The sequence below is a fragment of the Astyanax mexicanus genome, chromosome 12, assembly GCF_023375975.1.
Source record: "Astyanax mexicanus isolate ESR-SI-001 chromosome 12, AstMex3_surface, whole genome shotgun sequence".
Taxonomy (NCBI): domain Eukaryota; kingdom Metazoa; phylum Chordata; class Actinopteri; order Characiformes; family Acestrorhamphidae; genus Astyanax; species Astyanax mexicanus.
Window position 1 is genome coordinate 37,651,935 of NC_064419.1, and position 24,725 is coordinate 37,676,659.

General features: G+C 38.5%; 1 protein-coding gene across 2 annotated transcripts in view; it reads left to right on the plus strand.

The window, feature by feature from the left end:
• The window catches only part of grid2 (glutamate receptor, ionotropic, delta 2), an 874,963-nt gene that overhangs the window by 126,494 nt on the left and 723,744 nt on the right, over window positions 1–24,725 (plus strand). For both annotated transcript variants that reach the window (XM_049485584.1, XM_049485583.1), the window contains exon 2: window positions 1,943–2,098. In XM_049485584.1, the coding sequence (XP_049341541.1) occupies window positions 1,943–2,098 (156 nt within the window). The remainder of the gene's footprint in view (window positions 1–1,942; window positions 2,099–24,725) is intronic.

A 24,725-nucleotide genomic window follows, 5' to 3' on the forward strand; every position in this document is an offset into this window, starting at 1 on the left:
ACCTCTTTATAATAGTCACTAAATATTGTATGAAGAGAACGGCCTTCGTGGGGATCAATACAATGGCCCTGTGTGGCCATAATATCAGAGAGTAAAACTGCTACATAATAAAGGTCTCTGAAGGAATGAAATTGAAGCCTAAATTTAAAATATACAGGTATACAGGCAGAGAGTGGCCATTAGCTTCAGGTAATATGGGAATTGTCCCATTTTCTCTGGTGGGGCAGAGAATATTGAGAGTCTTGTGAGCACACAATATATTATATAGCCTTTTATCTCCGGAATAAATGTTGTATGGATAGAGACATGGACAGAAGGAGAAAAACACAGCTGGTGTTTTTAAAAAAAAAATAACAAAAAAGGAAAAAAGAAAGTTTTTCTTTTTTCATGAGTGATGCCAAAAAAGAGTGCTAAGGTAACAGACATATTTAAGTAGTCTAGTCAGCAGCTGATGATAATGACTCCCACCCCCATGTTTCACAGCATGTCCACTTTGAGCCCATTTCAATTCACTTTTTTATTTTTTAGCCCTGGTCACTTAATGTGACCAGTAACCACATTTTAGCAACATGTATTTACAGTACATATTACTTGGTAAGAAGAAGCATTTCAGATTAGTCAGGTTGCTCATTCTATGGAAAAGTTAAATTATTTTAATAGGAGGGAGTTTTTGAATGTAGTTATTGAATGTAGCTTACAGAGAGCGATGTATTGCTATGCTGTAACCTATTTATCAGTTGCATCTCACACCACCTCATAAAGTTGTTTAATGGACTAGATTTGAGGTGGGAAGTTTAGGAGCTCTACTGGAAGCTCACATTATGCTAAGTTGCATCATCTTTCTGATTTTGAGGTTCTTTAGGAGGGTTTTCTGTTTTGGGAGGGGGTGGCAGTGGCACTAGTGAAGTTTAGTTCATTCTGCTGGTGTTGGGTAGAGACATGGACAGAAAAAAGGAAAAGCATGGCTAAAGTTTCCGAAAATTTGAGCAAAAAAGGAACAAAGAAAGGCTTTTTTCAATGATTGATACAAAAAAAGTGTTAGCAGCTGATGATAATGACTCCCACCCCCATGTTTTACAGCAAGTTTTTGGCCAGTCCACTTTGGACCCATTTCTGTGACCTTTTTTAGTCCTGGTCACTTAATGTGTTTAGTAACCAAATTTTAGCAACATGTGCTTACAGTACATGTTCCTAAGTAGGAGAACGCATTTCAGGCTAATTAGGTTGCTCATTCTATGGACAATTTTACTATAGTTTTAACTGTTTTAATTGTATTCTATAACGTATGGCTCGAATGTGTCCCACACCACCTCCTTCAGTGACCAGATTTGAAGTGTGAAGTTGTTTCGGAGCTCTAGCAGGAGCTCACATTATGCAGCTGATGATAGTGACATCCACCCCCATGTTTTACAGCAAGTTTTTTTTAGGCCTAAGCGGCCAATCCACTTTGGACCCATTTCTATAACTTTTTTTTTTTAGCCCTGTTGACTTAATGTGACTAGTAACCCAGTTTTAACAATATGTACTTATCTACAGTAAAAAAAGGCATTTCAGGCTAATTAGGTTGCACATGCTATGGAAAAGTTTACTATCGTTTTAATTGTTTTAATTGTATTTTATAAGGTATGGCTTAAATTACTAGATTTGAGGTGGGAAGTTGTTTAGGAGCTCTACTAAGAGCTCACAGTATGCTAAGTGGTCCCCTCTTTCTAATGTTGGGGTGTTTAGGGAGTTTTTCTGTTTTGAGAGGTGGCAGTTACACTATTGGAGTGTATTTGATCCTGCTGGTGTTGGGTAGGAGGGCGAGTAAGGGTCTGAAATTGCTAAACTGGACCATTGGGCTATCATGACTCATTACTTCACTCCTGGTCACACTACACTAATCCTAATTCTTGTGGGTTTTTTTTTTCAATCTTAACACCAATTCTTTTGTCTTTTTCAGGGGCCATATTCGATGAGACTGCCAAAAAGGACGACGAGGTGTTCCGCATGGCGGTGGCGGACCTCAACCTCAACAACGAAATCTTGGAGACGGAGAAGATCACCATCTCAGTGGAGTTTGTGGATGGAAACAACCCTTTCCAGGCTGTGCAAGAAGGTAGGGTTCTGCTTTATCAAACAATTGTCGGTTGCTTTGGCTGACATTGCACAGACAAACACATCATGTCCTTAAACTGGGAAGATATTTATAGATATATACATTTTATAATACTTATCACAAACCTGAAATGGATTGAACTATTGCTGTCCGAAGAAAGAGATGTCTCTAAATTCTTAAATAATTCTTAACTTCCAACAAATATATATATATATATATATACAGTGCTTGGACAATGAAACTAAAACACCTGTAATTTTAGTGTGGGAGGTTTCATGGCTAAATTGGACCAACCTGCTGGCCAATCTTCATTAATTGCACATTGCACCATTAAAAGAACAGAGTGTGAAGGTTCAATTAGCAGGGTAACATTATTACCACACAACATTATTGGTGACATACCAGAGTTCAAAAGAGGACAAATTGTTGGTGCACGTCTTGCTGGCGCATCTGTGACCAAGACAGCAAGTCTTTGTGATGCATCAAGAGCCACGGTATCCAGGGTAATGTCAGCATACCACCAAGAAGGACAAACCACCTCCAACAGGATTAACTGTGGACGATGTAAGAGGAAGCTGTCTGAAAGGGATGTTCGGGTGCTAGCCTGGATTGTATCCAAAATACATAAAACCACGGCTGCTCAAATCACGGCAGAATTCAATGTGCACCTCAACTCTCCTGTTTCCACCAGAACTGTACATCGCCACAATACATTATTGTGGTCTAAAACCAGGTGTTTCAGTTTCATTGTTCAACCCCTGTATATTTATCCTTTTACCTTTTCTGGTCCTTGAATCTATGGTTGGGAAAGGCATGCAAATGACATATTATTATAAAGTAAGTCCTCTCTAAAATAAGCCTTTTTAAAGGGACGGCTTTTGTTTCAAGTGCAGCTGCTTTGGATATCCACTCTCGACACTTCACTGTTGTTCTGGACAGAGCGTGCCATCCATGGAACACTCGGCTTGGTCTTCTTGAGCGAGACACTAGAGGACAGATAACAACTGTTTCTCCACCACTAAGATTAGACTCAAGCTCGGCAGAGCGCTGACGCATACACTGGCTTTTTCAAATTAGCGCTTTTCTTGTTCTACCGTGCTCTGCATAATTACAGTATGTTTTCACTTTGGCACTGTGTGTTTTTTCCCTTTATTATTCGTTTCTGTCACTTTCACCTCCTGTTCCTTGAGGAAGCTTTAGTCTCATTGTTTTTAATGGCTTGGAGATAAGACGATGCTCCCCGACCACTTGAACATTTTTCATAATGGGGAGATCACAGAAATCTGTTGGAGGCTATTCTGCTGAGGACTGTTAAATTGAGGGGTTTTGAACACAGACAAGCATTCGCTGATATTCGCTAATCTTGCTAATCAGTCTGGAGGCCTGCTTAACCGCACTCAAAAAAAGGCGGCGCTCATTGTAGATGCTGCGCGCCGACTTTTATCAAAGTGAAACTCCGTCTTTTGATATCCTGTGAGTAAAGCGAGGGATAAGTATCCAGCCTTAGCGCACATTAGGTAGCAAAAGATTCTGCCCTGATCTTATGATATATGATATTAACAATCTCTGACTTTCTCTACAGTCCTCTCTTTTCTGTTGAGTGACCCATCAGACCTATATTTATATATTTACTTTCTGTATTTGCCTTTTTGTGGAAACTCTTTAACACTGGAAGTGTAACTGCTATTGAATAATTTTAATATCTCAGCAAAACCAACAAAGCACAATACATTTACCTCACCAGGGCGATCCTATTCATAAATTTACCCCAGTAGTGCTCCTCAGCAGTTCAATTCAATCAGTTGAAGACCTCAGCATACTAGAATGTGGCCTCAATAGTATAGTAAGTAACACTTAACCTTTTAATATCCCATCAAAACCAAAAAAGCACAATACACTTACCTCATCAGGGCTATTCTAATCATGAATTTACCTCAGTAGTGGAATTCTAATCATGAATTCACATCAGCAGTGCAATTTTAGTCATCTAAAGACCTCAGAATGGTAGAGTGTAGCCTCAACACTATTGAACACTTAACCTTTTTAATATCCCATCAGCAGTGCAATTCTAATCATGAATTGACCTCATCAGGGCTATTCTAATCATGAATTTACCTCAGTATTGCTATTCTAATCATGAATCTACCTCAGCAGTGCAATTTTAGCCATCTGAAGACCTCAGCATATTAGAATGTAGCCTCAACAGTAGTGAACACTTAACCTTTTTAATATCCCATCAAAACCAACGAAGCACAAAACATTTACTTTAAGTCATGCATTTATTTCAGTAGTTCACATCTTATAATACGTTTACCTCAGTATTAGTGGTTTAGTTTTACTATTCTAATCATGAATTTACCTCAGTAGTGTATATTTACTCATCTGAAGACCTCTCAGCATATTATAATGTAGCCTCAACAGTATTGAACACTTAACCTTTTTAATATCGAAAAAATTGTCAAAAACCATCAAAACCAACGAACAATACATTTACCTCATCAGGGTTATTCTAATAATGAATTTACCCCAGCAGTGCAATTTTACTCATCTAGGGACCTCGACATACTGGAATGTAGCCTCAACACTATTGAACACTTAACATTTTTAATACCCTATAAAAACCAACAAAGCACAATACATTTACTTCAGCAGTGCAATTCTAATCATGAATTTACCTTGGTAGTGCTATTTGTGTCATGGATTTACTTAAGTATTTCTATTCTAATCATGAATTTACCTCAGCAGTGCAATTTTACTCATCTAAAAACCTCAGCATACTAGAATGTAGCCTCAACAGTACTGAACACTTAATCTTTTTAATATCCCATCAAAACCAACAAAGCACAATATGTCTATGTAAGCAGTGCAATTTTAAGAATGCGTCTATCTCAGTAGTTCCCATCTTTTCATAGGTTTACCTCAGTAGTACTATTCTTATCATACATTTACTTCAGTTTTACTATTCTAATCATGAAATTACTTTAGTAGTGCTATTCTTATCATGACTTTACTTCAGTTTTACTATTCTAATCATGAACTTACCTCAATAGTGCTATTGTTATCATAAATTTACTTCGGTATTGCTATTCTAATCATACAAATACTTCAGCAATGCAATATTAGGTAGTTATTTACCTCAAATGTTCTATTTTGATCTTGAATTAACCTTAGTAGATTCAATTTAATTGTAATAAATATACTTCAGTAGTGCTTTTGTTGTTATGAATTTATGGCAGTGTTTCTATACTAGTTTTATGTTTTTAATGACTCCCCAATAACTCAAACAATGGGTAGATTATAAAATGGGGAGATTACAGAAATATTTTTTTTATGTTTCTGCCCTAATCTTTCGAACAATATGAAGAAAATCTGGCATTTTCTTTTTTTTCACCTCTCTTCTGTTGTGTGATCCAGCAGACTTATATATTTATGTATTTACTTTTCTCTATTTGCCTTTTTGTGGAAACTCTTAACACGGGAAGTGTTACTGTTATTGAATAAGACCTCAGCATAGAAGGATGGAGCCTCAACAGTATTGAATAATGTGGAGCAACACAACACAATATATGTCAATAATAAGCTCCTCCAGAAATCTGCTGAGTGGAAATGCACTTGAATACACTTTGTGTGCACGGTATTGCTTAAAGCTGCCGTCAAGTGAAGTAGTTTTTAATAAAGGTTCATTGTAAATGTAGGAAATCAATTATTTATCAAGAACTCCTTGAGATACAAATGAATTAAATGCCAAATAAATGATATAATATTATAATAGTATGCTATAAACAAATTTGTTGAAATCCTTTGAAAAATACACTGTTTAAATATAACATAACCATTTCTCAATATGTTTTAAGTTCAATGAAGTATATTTAGTTTTTTTTCACCAGTTCTTCACCAGACTTCCATTACAAGTAAGTAATGTTTTTTTTCTTTTCTTGTAAAATAAATTGGTCATTTTGGAGATTACGCAGCCCGTTACGCAGACGTCTGCGCTCATATACTCCCAGCTAAACATAACAATCATCCTGGTCACTCATGCTTGATAGCGGCGCTTTACGTTGTTGAGCTCTATTAGGCTCAGGGCCGCGAGAGCCTGAGCTGCTCTCAAAATCCCAGTAATTGCAGCGAGACTTCGGAGCTTCGGAGCTTTTAGCCTCGTCTCGTATCGGCTGTGAACGGGCGCGCGAGCCGTGTTGTGGCTGGCCCATGCCATCTAATGGAATAGACTGCATTAGCTAGCTACGCTCTCTGCTCTCTGCTCTTAACTACTTCAACCCCGTCCGCTGCGTCGCGAGAAGGCCGATCGGCTGCCTCCTCCGTGCTTCTTTCGCCCTCCGCTTCTTTGTTTGTTTGCAAAGCCCCCTTTAAAAGGGCCTAATTACAGGTGTACATGTGTTATGGTTCAGCTTGAGTGCCGATGCTTGAGCTTCTCATGGATGTGTGATTCCGGACCTTGTTATACATTCCTCATTTATTTAAACATCTGTTTGGCTTCCTGCAGAGCTGCTGCTGCCACGCCGGCTTCTTTATTTTCATTCAAAATACAAAATACTCATCACACATCATCAGTTCTGCTGGATCTGCAGAGCTTGGTATCTTCCCAATTGAGTTTGTGGGTAAACAATCAGGAGAAAAAAAGGAGAAAGGCAGGAAAAAGTAGTCACAGTAACAGAATATCCACAGTAAAAAAGTGCTAGGCAAGAGAGAAAACTAGGAACAGAAAAAGGTCAGTAACATGAAGTAAGGAACGCAAAGGAAATGCGTTGTAACAGAGCTAGGAAAACTAGGTAATACTCGGCAGGAAACTATTTAGAGGACTATTTATACTGATACAAACAGGTGTGGGAAATGAGCAATCAGAGGGTGGGTGAGGCTGAACGCTGCAGAGTCACGTGTTCAGCTGAGTCACTGTAGTTCATGGGCTGAGAATGCTGGGAAACCCTTAGGAGTCCTTAGGAGAACTCTAGTCCTGAAAAGGCAGAATGACAGGGTCAGTGCTGACAGTACATAAAACAAAATGTAATTGGATATATATATTTAATTGGAGTTTATCGTATGCATATACAGTATGTTGTTTATCAGCTGTCAGCTGCCATTAACTTTGTGTAAAGAAATAGACCAACAGAAGGAATCCAAATTAAATACACTAAAAGGAAAAACTGAGAACCTGAAAAAAAAAAAAAATATATATATATATATTTATATATTAGCATACTTATCAGGCTACTATTCAGAGATAAAGGAATTTATTTGAAAGCAGCAGCAACAATACTATATACCACATTTAGGGATGCAGTAATTAAATTTAATACATTTGTTTCCCAAAAAGTGATCCAAAGTTAAAAAAAAAAATAAAAAATGAAAAACTAGAAAATACATTTTTATATTAACATACATATATTGCCTACTACTTCAAAGATAAAGGGATTCTCCTTTTAAAGCAGCAGCAACGATACTATATACTACATTTTATGGATGCAGCAATTAAATGTAATAAATTTGTTTCCCAAAAAGTGATCCAAAGTTAAAAAAAAAGAAAAAAAAAAGAGAACCGTGAAAATACATTTTTATATAAACATACATATATAGGCTACTACTTAAAAGATAAAGGGTTTCTTCTTTTAAAGCAGCAGCAACGATACTGTATACTACATTTCTACATTTTAGGGTTGCAGAAATTATATTTAAATAATTTTTTTCCCCAAAAAAAATCTGACCAAAGATTGTGATCTGAATACCAAATACAATTTTATCCTAGACTTAAAAAAAAATTATTTGACCAGTTTTCTCACCACAGCATGAATTAAGTAGCCTAATAGTTTTTTTTAAACAGTCTTGCTTGTTAAAGAAAAAGCAACTACAATAAATAATAATAAAACATATATATAGGAATTAAGAAATGGACAGTAATAATTAATTTCTACACCATCTTCCCCCTTTCTGAAGACATACAATAAAATACACCCTAAATTTGACTAGTTAACCTGCAGCAGCTAGATTACTGAACTCTACCAAAGTGCTCATGAGGACGTATCAGGGGCTTAAAGAGTTGTTCCAGTTCTTAGGGGGTACATTCGAAAACAAGGGGTAGGGGTAAGTGGTAGGGCCAAGCAGTGAAATGGGATTGGGCCTCAGTTTCAGAAACTTTAAACCACTTTTTGAAACTTTGTATCACCAAATGGTGAAACAGACAGTTTCAGAATGAGCAGATTTGAGCTTGTTAAACTGCAGATCCCAGAAGATCATCTGCTCAACGTGGGTAAATATTTTCCTTCCAGTTTTGCCAATGTGATTAAGATTTGCAGCTTGTTTGTAAAGAAGGAGCTGTGCTCTTAGTTGAGTTTGGCAGACACAGTGAGTGGTTAGAGAAACGGAGCTTTCGGATAGGGCTTGTGTGGGATAAATGGAAATTTCAGAACTTAGGAAGAGAGAGAACAGTACTGGTAGTGTACAGTGTACATCCCTGCGGCTTCTGTGTGTGAAGACTTGGGCCCAATCCCATTTTACTGCTTGCCCTTTCGCCCACTTTGCCCGTCCTTTTTGAGAGTTTGTGCCTAAGGGTAGGGTGTCCCGGTTCTTTGGTGGGATTGAGGAGTAGGGTGAAGTTTGGCTGCACAAGCGTTTAAAGAAACCCAAAAATGTTAGTTATGTCGTATTATGTGCCATTTCTTCATAACAAGCATTAAAATGTCAGTGATACAGCTCACTAGCTAGTAAAATCTCACGTTACAGCACCAATTACATTCTGTGCCATAAGGCTGCTGCGTTGTGCATTGTTTGAAATTTGCATTGTTTGAAAATTGTTTGCAATTTTTGCATCACCCCAGCTATTTTTTTTATTCTCAGCACTGCAGTGACTCTGATTGGTTTGGTGTTGGTGCTGTATGAGGTGTTAGTGTGTGTTATGCTGGTACGAGCGGATCAGATACAGCAGCAGTGCTGCTGGAGTTCACCCACTGTCCTCCACTTTGTTAGACACTCATACCTACCTAGCTATCCAAAAGCAAGACCGGTGTGTAAGACTGGTGGAGGAGAGCATGCCAAGATGCATGAAAGCCAGGGTTATTTCACCAAATCTTGATTTCTAAACTCTTAAAACTTTATGAATGTTGCATTATTTGAGGTCTGAAAGCTCTGCATCTTTTTACGTTATTTCAGCCATTTCTCGTTTTCTGCAAATAAATGCTCTAAATGACAATATTTTTATTTGGAATTTGGGAGAAATTTTGTTTATAGTTTATAGAATAAAATAACAATGTTCATTTTACCCAAACATATACCTATAAGTAGCAAAATCAGAGAAACTGATTCAGGTCTTGTAATTTTTTTCCAGAGCTGACATTCAAAAACTCTTAAAGGATAGGGGTTCTACAAATCAGCAGAAAAATGGAACTGGGCCTTGGTGTCTTGAATTTAAGCCAAAGAAGGAGAAGACGGGCTACATAATAAAAGAATCTTAGAGACCTGTGATCCAAAAAAAACAACAGATATCTGATTTCTCCCGGAGGATTTTCAGGTGTTGCTGCCGCTGCATCCGAGCGAGTAATTTGTCTTTAAGATGAAGCCGGATCGGTCTTAATCAAAAAAATGGTTGAGAGACCTTCCCTGTGTCAGCTCCCCTGCCAAACAAAAGCAAGAGAGAGTGCCAGGAAACCTTTCTTTCAATTTGGAGGTGTCCGTAGTTTTTCTTTTTTTTTTTCTTTCCTTACACGCATGTACTGGCAGCTCCGCTCAGCCAGATTGGTTCCCATGCTGTCAACTCCCCATTGTGTGTGTATGCAAGAGAGTGAGAGAGCCTCTTGGGTACCGCGAGCTCCTTTCCCATCAGCAGCCTGTCCGATCTTCAATCTGAAGGAGAATCTGACAGGCCTCCTCCTGCACTGACTCCTGTAATTACAATATGCTTTTACATAGATGCTCCCTGTTTTGTCCTTTTCAAGGAACTGTCAGCAGGACTCTCTCTCTATAGAAAAGGTCTTGGTGGTGAATGATGGCCTCTACACAATCCCTTCACACCCTCTCACACCCTCTCAAACCCCCTCACACCCTCTCCCCTCTCCAAAAGACCACTCAACTCTTTAATAACTGCATGAAAAATGGAACACAGCCATTATTTCATCAATAAACCTAAATAAACCTTTGATGGGAACCATTAAATCCATTCCAGCAAAAGCCTAGAATTAACAAGTGCCAAAAAAAAGTCTGAATAAACAAACTTTGGTGTTTAGTTTTTTGGCACAGTTGAGTTAAGTTGATTTGAGATGAATAATGTGTGAGATCACAGCACAGGTAAATATTTCTACATGTTGTATTCACACAAACTTGCTTTGAAACAGTTTTAAGACCATGGTAGAATAAAAATTAATTAGAACAAAAATCATTGAAAATCAGTTTGGAGCATTTTAGTTTGTCCATTTACCATAAAACGCGGACAACGTTTAGATTTACAGCAAAAATAGACATGCAATATTTTTTGCTTTGACAGTGACAATATTTTTTATTATTTTAAATAAAGAAAATCAAGTAAATGATTTTCTTTTCTATAGAAACACCAACAACATATATCTTAAAAAGCTACTGAATAGATGGCTAATATTGTTGATACAGTTGTTTAGTCAATCTTTCAATAAGACTAAACTGAGATGATGCTAAAAACTAAACTGATAACAAATTAAACCTTACATTTTACTAAATATTTTACTATATATATATGATTTTTTAGTGTATAATGATGTTAATTATCACAGTATGCGCTGTTTGGACCAATATTTTGGATCAATCTTCAACAAGTTAGTTTTAGGAAAAGTGTTCAAACTAATTTGTAACTTCATTATCAATTTCTAGTTTTAGATTTTTAGAAAGAACAATAAAAACATGTAAAAATATATAATTAAATGCTTGTTTTATAGTTAAAGAAAATCCTAATAATGTTAAAAAATCTATATCAGTTGTGTAAAACTAAATTATGCTTTATTACAGGGTGTGTAAACAAAGTTGTACAACAAGCGTGGGTCAAAACCAGAAAGACAATAAGCCAATTTAGAGCCAAATCACAAACCAAAGCAACCAATCAGAAATACATGAATATAAAAAAAAAAGTAAAAAAAAAAAAAAAAAAAAAGCAATCAAAAAACGTAGTCATAAGAACAAAAGACGAGTTATGCACAGTAAACACAGACAGGAAGTAAGCACAGACTTGGTGTGTCACTGAAAAAACAGGTTTATATACATGAATAAATGAGTAACAGCTAAAAATAATTAGAATTCTGGAGATGATGAGCGTGAGACTGAGATGGGATTGGTTGAGTCCGGACACGTGACACTAGTGGATGCATACTGGGAATTGTAGTTCCAGAATGGAGTTTGTCCTTAAACAGGAATGTAAAAAAAAGTTATTGTTCTGAACTACAGAATCTGTAGCAAGTGTGACAAGTTGATGATTCAAGCCATTTCACTAAAAAAGTATATAAAAAAAATCAAAAATGAAATACAATCATGAGAGTTCTGCTAGAGTTGCTGTGTGCTGCTGTCATGATGAGTGTTTAATGCAAGTTAGTCAGCATGATGAACCTTTCCCTATTTCTCTTTCATATTATTACTTTTTTTTTTCTAAACAAACTCACACACTGTCAGCTGTGGCTGAATGCTACTTCTGGTTGTTATCTGTTCTTAAACAGATCGATTCTTGTACATTTCCACCATGAGTGTGATGGAAGGAATGTAATTGTAGTTGTAGTGTCTTGATTTTTGCAGAATGATCAGAAATTGTCTTTAGACTTGTATAAAGACTTTATAAAGACGTTTTAAAATTAATTTAAAAGCCGTTTGAACAGTGGTAGGATGGTCCCCCCTTAAATGTGAGTCTTGGTCCTCCCAAGGTTTCTTCCTCCTCCTGCAGCTCTAAGGGAGTTTTAACTTGCCTCCGCGCTCACTGGGGGTTCAGTATTCTGTATTTTCTATGTTTAATGTTTTTCCTGATTCTTTGTCCTGATTCTTTTGTGATCATGTTTCTGTAAAGCTGCTTTGTGACATCAGTTGTAAAAAGGGCTACACAAATAAATTTAATTTGATTTGATTTGAGTATGTTTTTGAGTAGTGTGAGACTTCAGTTTTTTCTTTTTCAAAGTCTTTTTAAAGTCTTTAAATGTAGGTTTGACAGAATTAATACAAATACAAAAGTGATAATAACTGACAGGAAATCCATTTGTCCTCTTCTGAAATCTTTTTAGCAGTGGAATCAGAGATTGTATTGCGTGAGGAGAATACCCTGAGCTGCTCTGACATCTCGGCTAATTCAGTCGGCTAATTGAAAATCCTCTTTGTTTAACTGAAGTATTTACTCACTGTGCTGAATCACGACAATTTTGGCGTGTAATGAGGGCAGGCCGCAGGTGACTCGACTGAGAGCAGCTGAAAATGGATCAAGCAACCGGTTGGCAGCTGGAATGTCTCCCTCACTGTTGACTTCTCGATTGAGTTCTCATTTTGGCTGAATGTCTCAAAACGGATTCGTTTTGCATGAGGCGTCACCGCTCTGCTGCACAAAGTGGGAAGGGTAGAGGACAGGAACATTTTTGAAGTGATGCCGTTTAAAGATTTGTGAAGGAAAAGCAGGAGTAAATCATCTGTAGCTCATCTTTCCTTCTCATCTAAACTTTTTTTTATTTTAATTTATTTTTTAATTTTCCCCACCAATTCAGCTGCTATTTAGCTGTAAATCACCCATGACTAGTGATACCACAACACAAGGACAAGGAGGGTGAAGACTAGCACATGCCTCCTCTGATACATGAAGTGAAGTCAGCCACCACCTCTTTTTGAACTGCTGCTGATGTAGCATTGTCGAGTAGCATCACAGCGCACGTGGAGGAAGAAGCAGCAACTCGGTTCCAATACAGCAGCTCACAGACGCCTTGTGCTTATCGACATCACCCTTTGGAGTGATGAGGGGAAAGAGCACAATCTACCCACCCAGAGAGAGCATGGCCAATTGTGCACTCTCAGGGCTCCGGCAGCTGAAGGCAAGCTGCATAACAGGGATTCGAACCAACAATCCCACAACCACGATCATAGTGACAGTACTTAGACAGCTGGACCACTGATGAATCATTATTGACCTGTGCTGTGTGTTTGGATCCCCATAGCTGACATGTAGTCTCCAGTTCCAGAGCTACAAACCAGTCCCCCATCAGTCTGTCTCTTTATCTCGCTATCTCTTTGTTGGTATCTCTTTTTCTTTCTCTCTTTCACAGGGAAGCCTAATGTTTAAGCCAGTGCATCGGGACCAGTCAGCACTGTTTTGAATGGGATTTTTGAATGTGTATGGAGATGGTCTCGCTCTATAACCTCCCCAGAGCTAATTTCAGTAGCACGCATTGTAGGATACAAATGAGCGTAACTTAGCAACAAATTCAAAAGAAGAAGCTGGTGATCATGTAGAATGGAGCTTTATGGAATTCTTCAGTGATGTGCTCCAGTTCTGCATCTGAACAATAATAATGACATAGTAAACATAGTAGTAATAGTCTCATTAAAATTTCTTGGTGATATCAGGATCATATATCACATATTCGTATCAATATAAAAAATAAAAAACAACATCAGCTTCAACAGTAGCATCATACACTATTAGGCAGTTTCTCAGACAGAGATTAAGACAAGTCCTGGACTTCACTGGAATTTAAATGGAGATTTATTTTCCATTAAAAGGAAAATATAGTCTACAACTAGGCTTAAACTGACCCACAGTGTTCATAACAAATGAATGCATTCAGCTACTTCAAGTTGCTGCCATTGCTGACACAGACAGAGCTTGTCTAGTCCCTATAGAAACCAGATCATCCGGATTATAAATCACACTATCAATGAACATCTATTTTCTGGTCGATTTTCATACATAAGGCGCTGGAGGAAAGCACAGCTGCTCAGTTCCGATACATCAGCTCACAGGCGCCTTGTTCTGATTGACATCACCCTAGGAGTGATGAGGAGAAAGAGTGCCATCTACCCACCCATAGAGAGAGCAAGGCCAATTCATAGAGAGAGCAAGGCCAATTCATAGAGAGAGCAAGGCCCATTGGCCAAAAAAACATCAGCTTCAACAGTAGCATCATACACTATTAGGCAGTTTCTCAGACAGAAATTAAGCCAAGTCTTGGACTTCACTGGAATTAAAATGGAGATTTATTTTCCATTAAATAGAAAATATAGTCTACAACTAGGCTTAAACTGACCCACAGTGTTCATTACAAATGAATGCATTCAGCTACTTCAAGTTGCTGCCATTGCTGACACAGACAGAGCTTGTCTAGTCCCTATAGAAACCAGATAATCCGGATTATAAATCACACTATCAATGAACATCTATTTTCTGGTCGATTTTCATACATAAGGCGCCCCATTTATTTACAGTACGCTTAGATTTTCAATATTTTGTCTAAGAGGAAGGGTTTTAAGCAAAGTTTCTCCAACACTAAGGCTGGGTGCAGCAGCATTTGCATTAGCCACTAAATGCCGCCCAGTAGCACTAAACTGAGGAACCCTGAGTGTCCCAAAAACCCAGGGCGCTAACCCAGTTAGCAGATAATGCTAATGCTGGTGCACCCAGTCTTAATGCTGGAGAAACTTCACTGAAACTCATCCTTATAATGCTGTATTTCAGCAAAGTGGCTGAGTACTGCTCCTTAATACCTGAGTGGTAGAATTTATACATAAAGTGCATCGGATTATAAGGTGCACTGTTGATTTTTGGAAAAATGAAAGTAAAAAATATGGTACTGCCGATAGAATGTAACTTCCTGCAGCAGATAAACATGAACCTGTTGGCACCATCCCTAATACCAGAGCTGTGAAGCAGGGGAACTATATTTTTGGAGTCATGATGCTCCATCCAGAACTTTGGGTACAGAAACTGGGCAGTTGGGGATGAGTTGGGTTGGGATCATTCATTATGACCTTAAGGCACTCAAATCCCCACAGCAATACACTGAAATCTAGTAGAAATCTCGTTTTCCATGGAAAGAAGAGAGAGTTTCTTCAACAAAAGCAGAAAGAAACTCTTTTGAAACCTAAATCTTTGTGAAGAAACAACTGAATGAGTTGCCCCAATACGTTTGAAAGACTTCACAATACATTGTAGACTTTATTGGCCAAATCGTATGTAGATCTTTACAAGAGAATATGGTGAAATAATACATGAAAACACAACATCAGTCCAATACTTTTTTTTCTAGTACTGGCATTGATGGATGTCCTTAAACATATCACTCCAGAATTCCCAGATCAGTTCCTCCTCACATCATCTCAGTGCATTGAGAATGACTTGGTCACACAGCATGCTTTCCCCACTTCCAGTGTAGTGAGACCAAATTGAAATCATTTGAGCTAAACATATGAAATTTCACATTTAACACAACATGTACTCTACGCTTTCATCACCACCATCTTCCACCTTCAGAACTGCAGACATAGAAAATAGAAGCGAATCCCTGAAATGTAAATGGAGTTAGCCACCCAGAGAGGCAATGTGATGAATTTTTTACACAGGGCTAGCTTTTCCTGTGCTTGGTTTTAGTGTTTTGAGTTTGATTAGATTGTGTGAATATAAAATTGTGTAAAGGTGAATTTTGCGGTGATTGAACCGTAAATGACTTATCTTCTGAATTATGCAGAGCCCTGGAAAAAAAAGAAAAAATTAAAAGACCACTTCAGTTTCTGAATTAGTTTCTCTGATTTTGCTATTTGTAGGTATATGTTTGAGTAAAATGAACATACTTGTTTTATTCTATAAACTACAGTCAACATTTCTCCCAAATTTCAATTTAGAGCATTTATTTGCAGAAAATGATAAATGGCTGAAATAACAAAAAAGATGCAGAGCTTTCAGACCTCAAATAATGCAAAGAAAACAGAGTTCAGAAATCAATATTTGGTGGAATAACCTTGGTTTTTAGTCACAGTTTTCATGCACCTTGGCATGTTCTCCTCCGGTAGTCTTACACACTGCTTTTGGATAACTTTATGCCTTTACTCCTGGTGCAAAAATGAATGCAGTTCAGTTTGGTTTGATGACTTGTGATCATCCATCTTCCTCTCGATTATATTCCAGAGGTTTTCAATTTGGTAAAATCAAAGAATCTCATAATTTTTAAGTAATCTCTTATTTTTTTTCCAGAGCTGTATGATCACTATATGTTGCCTTAAAGAGCAGTATCAGTATTAGTTATTTCTTAACAGTGGAATGCTTTTACCATGCGAAACTGAATCTCTGTTCTGTTATTAGGCCAAAAGAATTCATAAGAACAAATATGTACTTATATATGTACTTACATACTAAACAGTGTCTAATTTGTTTAACATCAAATTCTGCTGTTTTGGTTTGTATTCTAAGTTGTTTAAGTTCAGTGTGCAATAAATGCATTTAAATTGTTTTTGTTTTGTTTTTTTGCAATTGCTCTTTTCGTTGAAAAGCAAGACAAATTTCTTTAAAATTACTTTATTTGATACTTTTCCAAGTTTTCTATTTATTCAGCCGACCCAAAAAATTGGTGCATCCCTATTTAAAACATTTACTCCTTTACTCATTTAGTTTGAAATCATTGTATCTGTGATGTCACAAGAACCAACATAACTTTTACAATTTACATTTATCCCCCCTTTTACTGTATATGACCACAGTCTTTACCCTTGCACTGTAATTCTTAGAAGTGTTTCAGCTCTTGCATTTTAATGCATTTTAAATAATTCACAATATACCCCAGCCAATCAAAACAGAGGAGCTCATTCGTCTTTCACTTTCTCACTATATCCGTCTTCAGGATACACTACTGTTTAACTCTACAGCATAAAACCACTGAACACTGAAAGACTGTAATGTTAAAGTGAATTATGACCACACACAATGTTGTATTGTAAATGGACTTTGAAATAATCGAAAATTGTATGGATTGAAATTACATCTTCTCTGAGATCTCTATCAGCTATACTGTATACTGTACTACGTGTTAAATCTTATGGCCCCAGTGTGAACATTGTGAAGCCCCTCATATTCCCTCCCATGCTGAGCCATGGTCTTCAGGCTTCATCTACAGTCTTTATCTCCTAAATGCCCCCCCAAGTAAACGGCAGCTTCGTGGCCTCGCTGAGGAATAGCCACAATCCAATTATCCAGCTTCTAATCAGTGGGGGAGGGGGTGAGGGGGTGGTGGTTTCCAGCAGCGAGGCTGACATTTGTAATAAAGCGGCGATATGACGGCATTCTGCAGCTGACAGCTGGGTAAAGTCCTACTGCCGCAGCTTGATGGCTCCTTAGAGGAACTTGGCCTCGCGAATGGGTTCGTTTGGCACTCCTTCAATGGACAAACTGGTGCTTTCAGAGTCTTTCCCATGAATGATGGAGGAAGATTTCTTTCTTTCTTGCTTTTTGAATGTGGGCAAACGCCACAAGCACAACGCAGAATGTCTCCATTGGGCTCCACTGGAGAAGCAACGGACTTCCTGCTCCCGCGGAGAGCTGTCCGGCTTGAGCCGGGAGCTTGAACTTGGCCGGAGCGTCGGAAATGATTACGGCTGAGCAACAGGATCCGAACATTCAGCCACATCCAATCGAGGATGGGAGAAAAGCTCCAGTGGAGCTTCAGATTGGATGATTAGATAAATGGAGATATTTCTGAGGAATACACTAATCTGCCATGCAAAATAGGAGCAGAATCTAATACAGTTTCCTGTTGATGTACGACTACAGCAGTAAACATCGCCACAGCCGGCGAGCGACTGCCAGCTTTATTCAAAGAAGACACTCAACCTTGGCACTAACCCTCGTTCATTAACGAATTAAACTGCAGACAGTCCGCCCGTCTGAATCCGCTGCAGAGTGGTGGAATATTTGACAGCCTTACAAAGCAGTCAATGGAATAATGAAATGCTGTTTGGAACAATACGGCTAAGACCCACTAAAACGGCTTCTCCGCTGTACCTATGTTTTATAGGCTCTATAAAACATATATGGGCCTTCTGCTACGTGCCAAAAAAGCTCCCCTTGTTTGAAAAATTTTAACGGCAAAAAATAACAGCTCCAGCCAGTGGGTCGGCTTGCCAAGCTTAAAAGTCCAGCTAAAGCTAATTTGTTGACATATTTCTCCAGTACGTTTTGCGCATTAGCATCAATTAGCAGGGTTGGCATCATTTGCATGCTTGCTGTCATATCACAACCTTGTAACTTTATAATATTTTAAGAGCATGCCTGTGGCTGATTGTATCACAAAAGAAAGGTTTTACACAGAGAGGACCAATAGAAATGAGGGGAACAGTCCAAAATGACTCTAAAATGTGACCAAAAAATTACAGTATGTTAATCTTTTATCGATTAATTGCATTTGTGAACTACATAAAAGTAGCAATTGAATTTCACAAATCAAGTCAACATCAATGCAAATTGTAAAAAAGGAAAAAGGGAAGGGAAAGAGGGAGAGGGAAAGAGAGGGAGGGAGAGGTAGGTAGTGAGGGAGAGAGGTACATGGAAAGTATGGAGGTATAAGTGAAAGTTAAGCCCTTCCCGGACAGGATTCGTTTCTTAGGGGGTCCTGGGGTAATTTTCTCTTTTATTGGGGGTCCTCTTTGATTTGATTCCCATTCCGAACGACCATGTATGTGTTTTTCTCAGACTTCTTCTAAGAACAACAGGCTGAATTGCCTACTGTTTTTCACAAAACAGTTTTTTTCACGTTTAACAAAATAGCTATTTGTCCACTTCCACGCACTGTAATTACACTTTGGGCACGCATTTCCACAGAGATCCACGTAAAAACACAACTGCTAGTGGAAATGGAGGAGCTACTGAACACGATGATGTCACGTGACCGAGAAAACCTTAGAAACTCACTCGTCCTTGTGTTTTTTTTTATTGCAGTCTGGAATCAAGAGTTTTACCAGTGGAAGTGTGAAATATTTTTCACAGACGTCCCTCTGAGAAACTAACCCTGCCCGGGATAGGGCTGTAGAGTTAGTTTAGAGATTGAATCCATATTTCATCATACATAAAAAGTGATCTACCTTCTGAACTCAACGGTAGTGATATTAACATTGCTATATAAAACGTCACCAGACACAGTATAAAGACTTTATAAAGAAGTTAGAGCCATACTTGCAAATATACTTGAATACTTGCTTAATTTGCATAAAAAATAATGTGTTGTATTTAGTTCTGAGATTAACATTAGCATGTTACATTGACAGCACTGAATGTAGCGTAATTTTCTTTTCTTTTCTCACAGTGTGATACAGTTTTGCTGCTATCTACTACAGTGATACTCTACCCTCTATGACATCATATACTGAATTTGTGTACCCTACTAAGTGTGTGTGTGTGTGTGTGTGTGTGTGTGTGTGTGGTTCCGGTTTGTCTTCTCTACCTCCCATGTTGCCCTTGTCCAAACACAGACCCAGCTTTCAGCTGTCTGAAAGGAGGGGGAGGTTCAGTCACCCTGAGGCTAAAAGTGACTGTCTGACTGAGAGAGGATGTCTCTCTCTTTTCTCTCTCTCTCTCTCTCTTTACACCCCTCCCTCTCTCTCTCTCTCTCTCTCTCTCTCTCCCTCTTCTTTTCTCTCGTCCATTCTCTTCCTCTCTCTAGGCACAGCCAGTGCAGAAATAATAACTTTCATCTATTTCCCAGATTTCCTCCTTAACCTCAATCGCGCTCTTTGAAAATCACCGCAATGGATCCTGTCACCGTAATGACACATTTCAGGCCTGATCCGTCCAACCCGCCGCGAGAGGCAGAATGAGGCACTCCTGCCTGCGCTGCCTCTGCCTCTGCTCCACCGGGAACCTGATTGTGAAAACCGGTGGCTGGCCTCGCTCCCTGCCTACAAGCGCCGGAAAGGAATACAAATCAGCTTGCGTTCCCCACCATATTGATTAGAATCCCTCTCAGGAATAGTAATAACTCAGACTTTCTCTTATGAGGGGTAGTTGGCGATTCATTAGGGCCAGACGGCTGTCTGGCTGTTTTCCTTTCATGCCCATGGCTTGCCGGAATGGGAATGTTTCATTCCGATGCAGGCCGATCTCACACTGATTGCGGATTCCTCTGAGCAACAAGTCGAGCGTTTGCAAAAAAGCAGTGGCTTCTAGAGCAGTCCTGAGGAAATCCCAGCGGTAATGCCGCATGTTTACTTTGTTCCAGCACAATCACAACAGAATCCACTTGTCACCTAAGGTAATTCACAAACCCACCGCCGAATGGAAGCGTTCAAGATAGAACAAAATGGGCACACATTAAAAGACTGGGCTAGGACTTGACTGGCGAAGCTACATGTTGTATTAAAATCGTCTCAAGCATTCATTTTTAGCAACTGCTTGATACTTATAGTTATATTACACTCTTCCATAGACAAAAATGGAACTTAACTTGCAGAGTATAGTTGTGCCAAATTGTCATGGAGGGAATCAGAACGTTTGATCCCACTTTTGTTTGTCTCTAGGTGGAGACAACCAACAAATCCCTGTGTAGAAGCCTTGTGGTCAGTGCCAAGATCAATGGTTTTTGGCATGTGTGGTCTTCATTACACTTTGACAGAGTAAACTTATGTTAATGAGGTCCTGCAACCAGTTCTCCAACTAACATAATAGTCAAGCCATCTCCAAGCCATCTCGAGACACTGGCACTCAAAAGGCCAAACTGGCAAATCATCTGCATCAAGGCAGCAGAGCAAATGGAGGTCCTTGTAACCAGTGACCAAACCTTTTCTGAATGCGAACTCAACTGCACTGTTCCAACGGGACAATGCTTGTCCTCATATTGATGCTGCTCAATCATGACACAGAACAGAGGTCGGGCAATGAAGTTCAGAGTCTACCAGAGTTTAACAGAGTTTTCTCAATTCCCTGATCCAGTGTACCCATTACTGGCAGTTCTTGGCAGGTAAATTCTTGTAGAACAAATCAATTGAACCACTGTGTTTCTCAACCCTGGTCTTCAAACCTGTGCTTTTTTAGAGCTTTCCTGCTCCAAACACACCCGCTAGCTAGCCAATTAATCAGCTCATTAACAGCCTATTACTGAGTTCAAGTCGTTGTATTGAAGCAGGAAGGCACTAAAAGTTGCAGAGCAGTGGGCCTCCAGAGCCAGAGTTGAGAAACCTTGCCTGAAAGAACCTTTTTAAAAATAAGTGTGAGGAACTATTTGAAACTCCTAAGGGCTTCCACATAATGTCAAGGTTATACATATAAATTTAAGGTTTTGCTTTAAACTGTGTCCAAAAAAAAGAGCCAAGAACAATTAAGAAATCTTCATTGCTTCACTGTCCAGTAAAAACCTTTTTTAAAGATCATTTAAGGATGAGTCAATCAATAGAAATGTTTTACACTGTTCTGTTGACTCTCTGAACATTAACTTACAATAAATGTTTAAAAAAAAGGATAATGGCTTAAGGCATCCCTGCTGCTGCAATTATTTTAGCCAAATTGTTCTCCAACTAACGTAATAGTTAAAGAGAATAATGCCAGACATTCAAGAGCCAAGCCATCTCCATGCCATCTCGAGGCGCTGACACTCAACAGGCCGAACTAGCAAATCATCTGCATCAAGGCAGCAGAACAAGTGAACAATACCTTTATGCTAAGGAGGACTAAAAGATGGACCCAATGACATTAGCGGACAGCTCATAAATCATAAATCACATCAATAAAGTACTAAGAAAAAAAAAACTTTGACCACAAGGAGGCCACTCATGTAGTCCGTCTGTGATTTGCTTGTGTACAATCTCAAATTGTTAAATTGCCTTTTCTTTTACAGCAACGACTAATAAAGCTGTGGTGCTATGTATATGTTTTTCTCCATTTTTTAAGAGACACTGTTGGACCTGTAGAATCCATTGAGGGTACATTTGCACTGCATTTTTCACTGTATTTACTTTAGTTAACAAAATATACTTGTACAGTACCTTTTTCTGACTATTACATCTTGCTCTGTCTGAAGGCTGGTAGTCAGTCGAATCATTTGGATGCAATTGCCTTAACATCTTAACAGCTGAACCTCTTCCTGACTATTCCAGATTGTAATCTTACTTTGTCGTTACAAAAAAGGATTCCTAGGGAGTAAACCTACACTCTAAAAAACAGAGGTACGATATGAGTACTTTTTTGTACTCAAAGGTACACTCTTCATAATTGTACCCTCAATGGTACAATATTGGTCTTTACAGGGTCAGATTTGTTCCCTCTGAAGTACAAAGTAATTTCTAAAAGTAATAAGTACAAATTTGTACCATTTAACCAGCCAAAAGGTACATTCAGTATTCTGTATCACTGTACTAATAAAAAATATATATTTTATTTGCACATTTTTTATTTGAAAGCCAGACAGTTTTGGACCATCAAGTTTTTAAGCCATATTTAGTTGATGACAATGTTTATAATCTTTATAATCTTTACTGGCACAAAAACCATGGGTACAAAAAAGGTACTTTTTTGTACCTCAATATAAGGTACAGCCCCAGCGACAAGCTTTGTACTCTTTTAAGTACAAATCTGTACTTATTTTTCTTAGTGTGTAGAGAGACACAGATCCATGAAATACAGGATCAGGAAGTTCTGACTCTTCTAGGCTATAAAGCGCACCAGATTGTAAGGCTCACTATCAATGAACATCTATTTTGTGGTCAATTTTCTATTTTCATACCTAAGGCACATTAAGTGACACTAAGTGACCCAGCACCTTTTTTTTTTTTTTTTTTTTTTTTTTTTTTTGGCCCAACCACCACCCCCCCTCTTCGGAGGACAATTAATACTTTATTTTTATTTATTTATTTTATTTATTATTATTATTATTATTTTTTTTTTTTATTATTATTATTTTTTTTTATTATTATTTTATATATATATATATATATATATATATATATATATATATATATATATATATATATATATTTTGTGTGGATATAGTTGTGGGAGTTCAGGGTTGGAAGGATCGGAGTGTGAGGTACAGGAGGGGGTACAAGAAGAAGAAAAAGAAAAGAGAGAGAGAAAAAAAAAAAAAAAAACTAAACAAAAAACAAACAAACAAACAAACAAAAAAAAAATAATAAAATAAAATAAACAGAAAATAAACAAACATACATATATACACATACTCACATATCTAACTATACATATGCTTATACATATACACACATACATAAATATACATACATATTAATACATACACATAAATACATACACATTTCCCGGGGGACCTTAAAAGATACTGTACCAGCTAAGCTGCGTCTTCAGTAACTTCTCGGACTTCACTATGTGTACAAAGGACAATACGTGGCAAACAAGGCGTTTTGTGAAGCAGAACTTTTAATAATATGCACACAACCGTGGTAATCACAGGTAATAAACATAACTTACTTTTCAGAAGCTTGTTTGCCACTTATTGTCCTTTGTATACAGCTGGCACAGCATCTTTTAAGGTCCCCCGGGAAAATTCTGTTGTGTTGTGACTCACTTCCGTTGTGTTGTGGTTCTATTTGCAGCGCGTTTTTCTTTTTGCAGCGCGTTTTTCTATTTGCTGCGCCTGTGTTGTAATTTTGATGGATGTGTTTTGTGCTTTTGCAGCGCTTTTCAATTTGCACTGCGCTGGGCTTTCTCGGCCACCGTAGAGTGGCCTTAAGGTGCACCAGATCATAAGGCACACTGCCGATTCTTGGGGAAATTAAATGATTATAAGTGCGCTTTATAGTCTGAAAAACACGATACTTGACAGCAAAAATGTCTAAGCTGGGAATGTGAATCTTTGAGAATGTAAATAGTATTGATACTATTGATCAGCCCATTCACTTCCACAGAGGTCAGGCGGTGTATCTCCAGGTGCTCCAGAAGGAGGAAGCTACTGTAGTTCCACGAGGAAATCTTTTATATCGATCTCAATGTCGACAAGGTGTAGGTCTGTTAAATCTTCTGTAGGTCTGATCTCACCTCAGCTCTCCTGCTGTGTCCTTTCTGGAAACAGCTTAGAATTCCACCTCTCTTGCTCTCTCTCCTTTCCTGTCGCTGTTCCCTCTCTATTGCTCTCACTCCCTCTCACTCGCTCTCTCTCTCTCTCTCTCTCTCTCTCTCTCTCTCTCTCTCTCAAAGGCCAGGATTTAAGTCTTTGGATGTCAGCGGATGATCCCGGGATGATCTGGGTTTTGTGTTGATATGTGCTACTGTTCGCTGTCACTGGCAGACATTCGGTGCATCCCAGAGGCAGAGACACTCTCATCCCCTACTCTGTCCTTACTCCAATCCCTGCCTCGCCTCTTCCTCACCTCTGGAGGCAGCCCCGTCCCCCACGTTCGCCAGTATGATGGCGTCGTCCATCACTCTGGCAGCCATTCGAATCCCCAGCTGTTGGCGTGTAGGATAGGCTGTCAGTCAGCTCGGCTGAGTTACTGGCCTGATCTTCCTGACATGGATGGCGTAAATCAGGGCCTTGAATAAATGATCGAAAAGAGAAGTCCTACACCTTTTCAGTCATTATCCTTTTATTTACAGCATGCCAGCCCTCGAGCTAAAGGGATCGGGCAGGATAGGTTTTATTCCCCCGGGGAATACTTCAAGGAGATTGCGGATACGGCGGTAAAAATCGACCCGTGCCCCTAC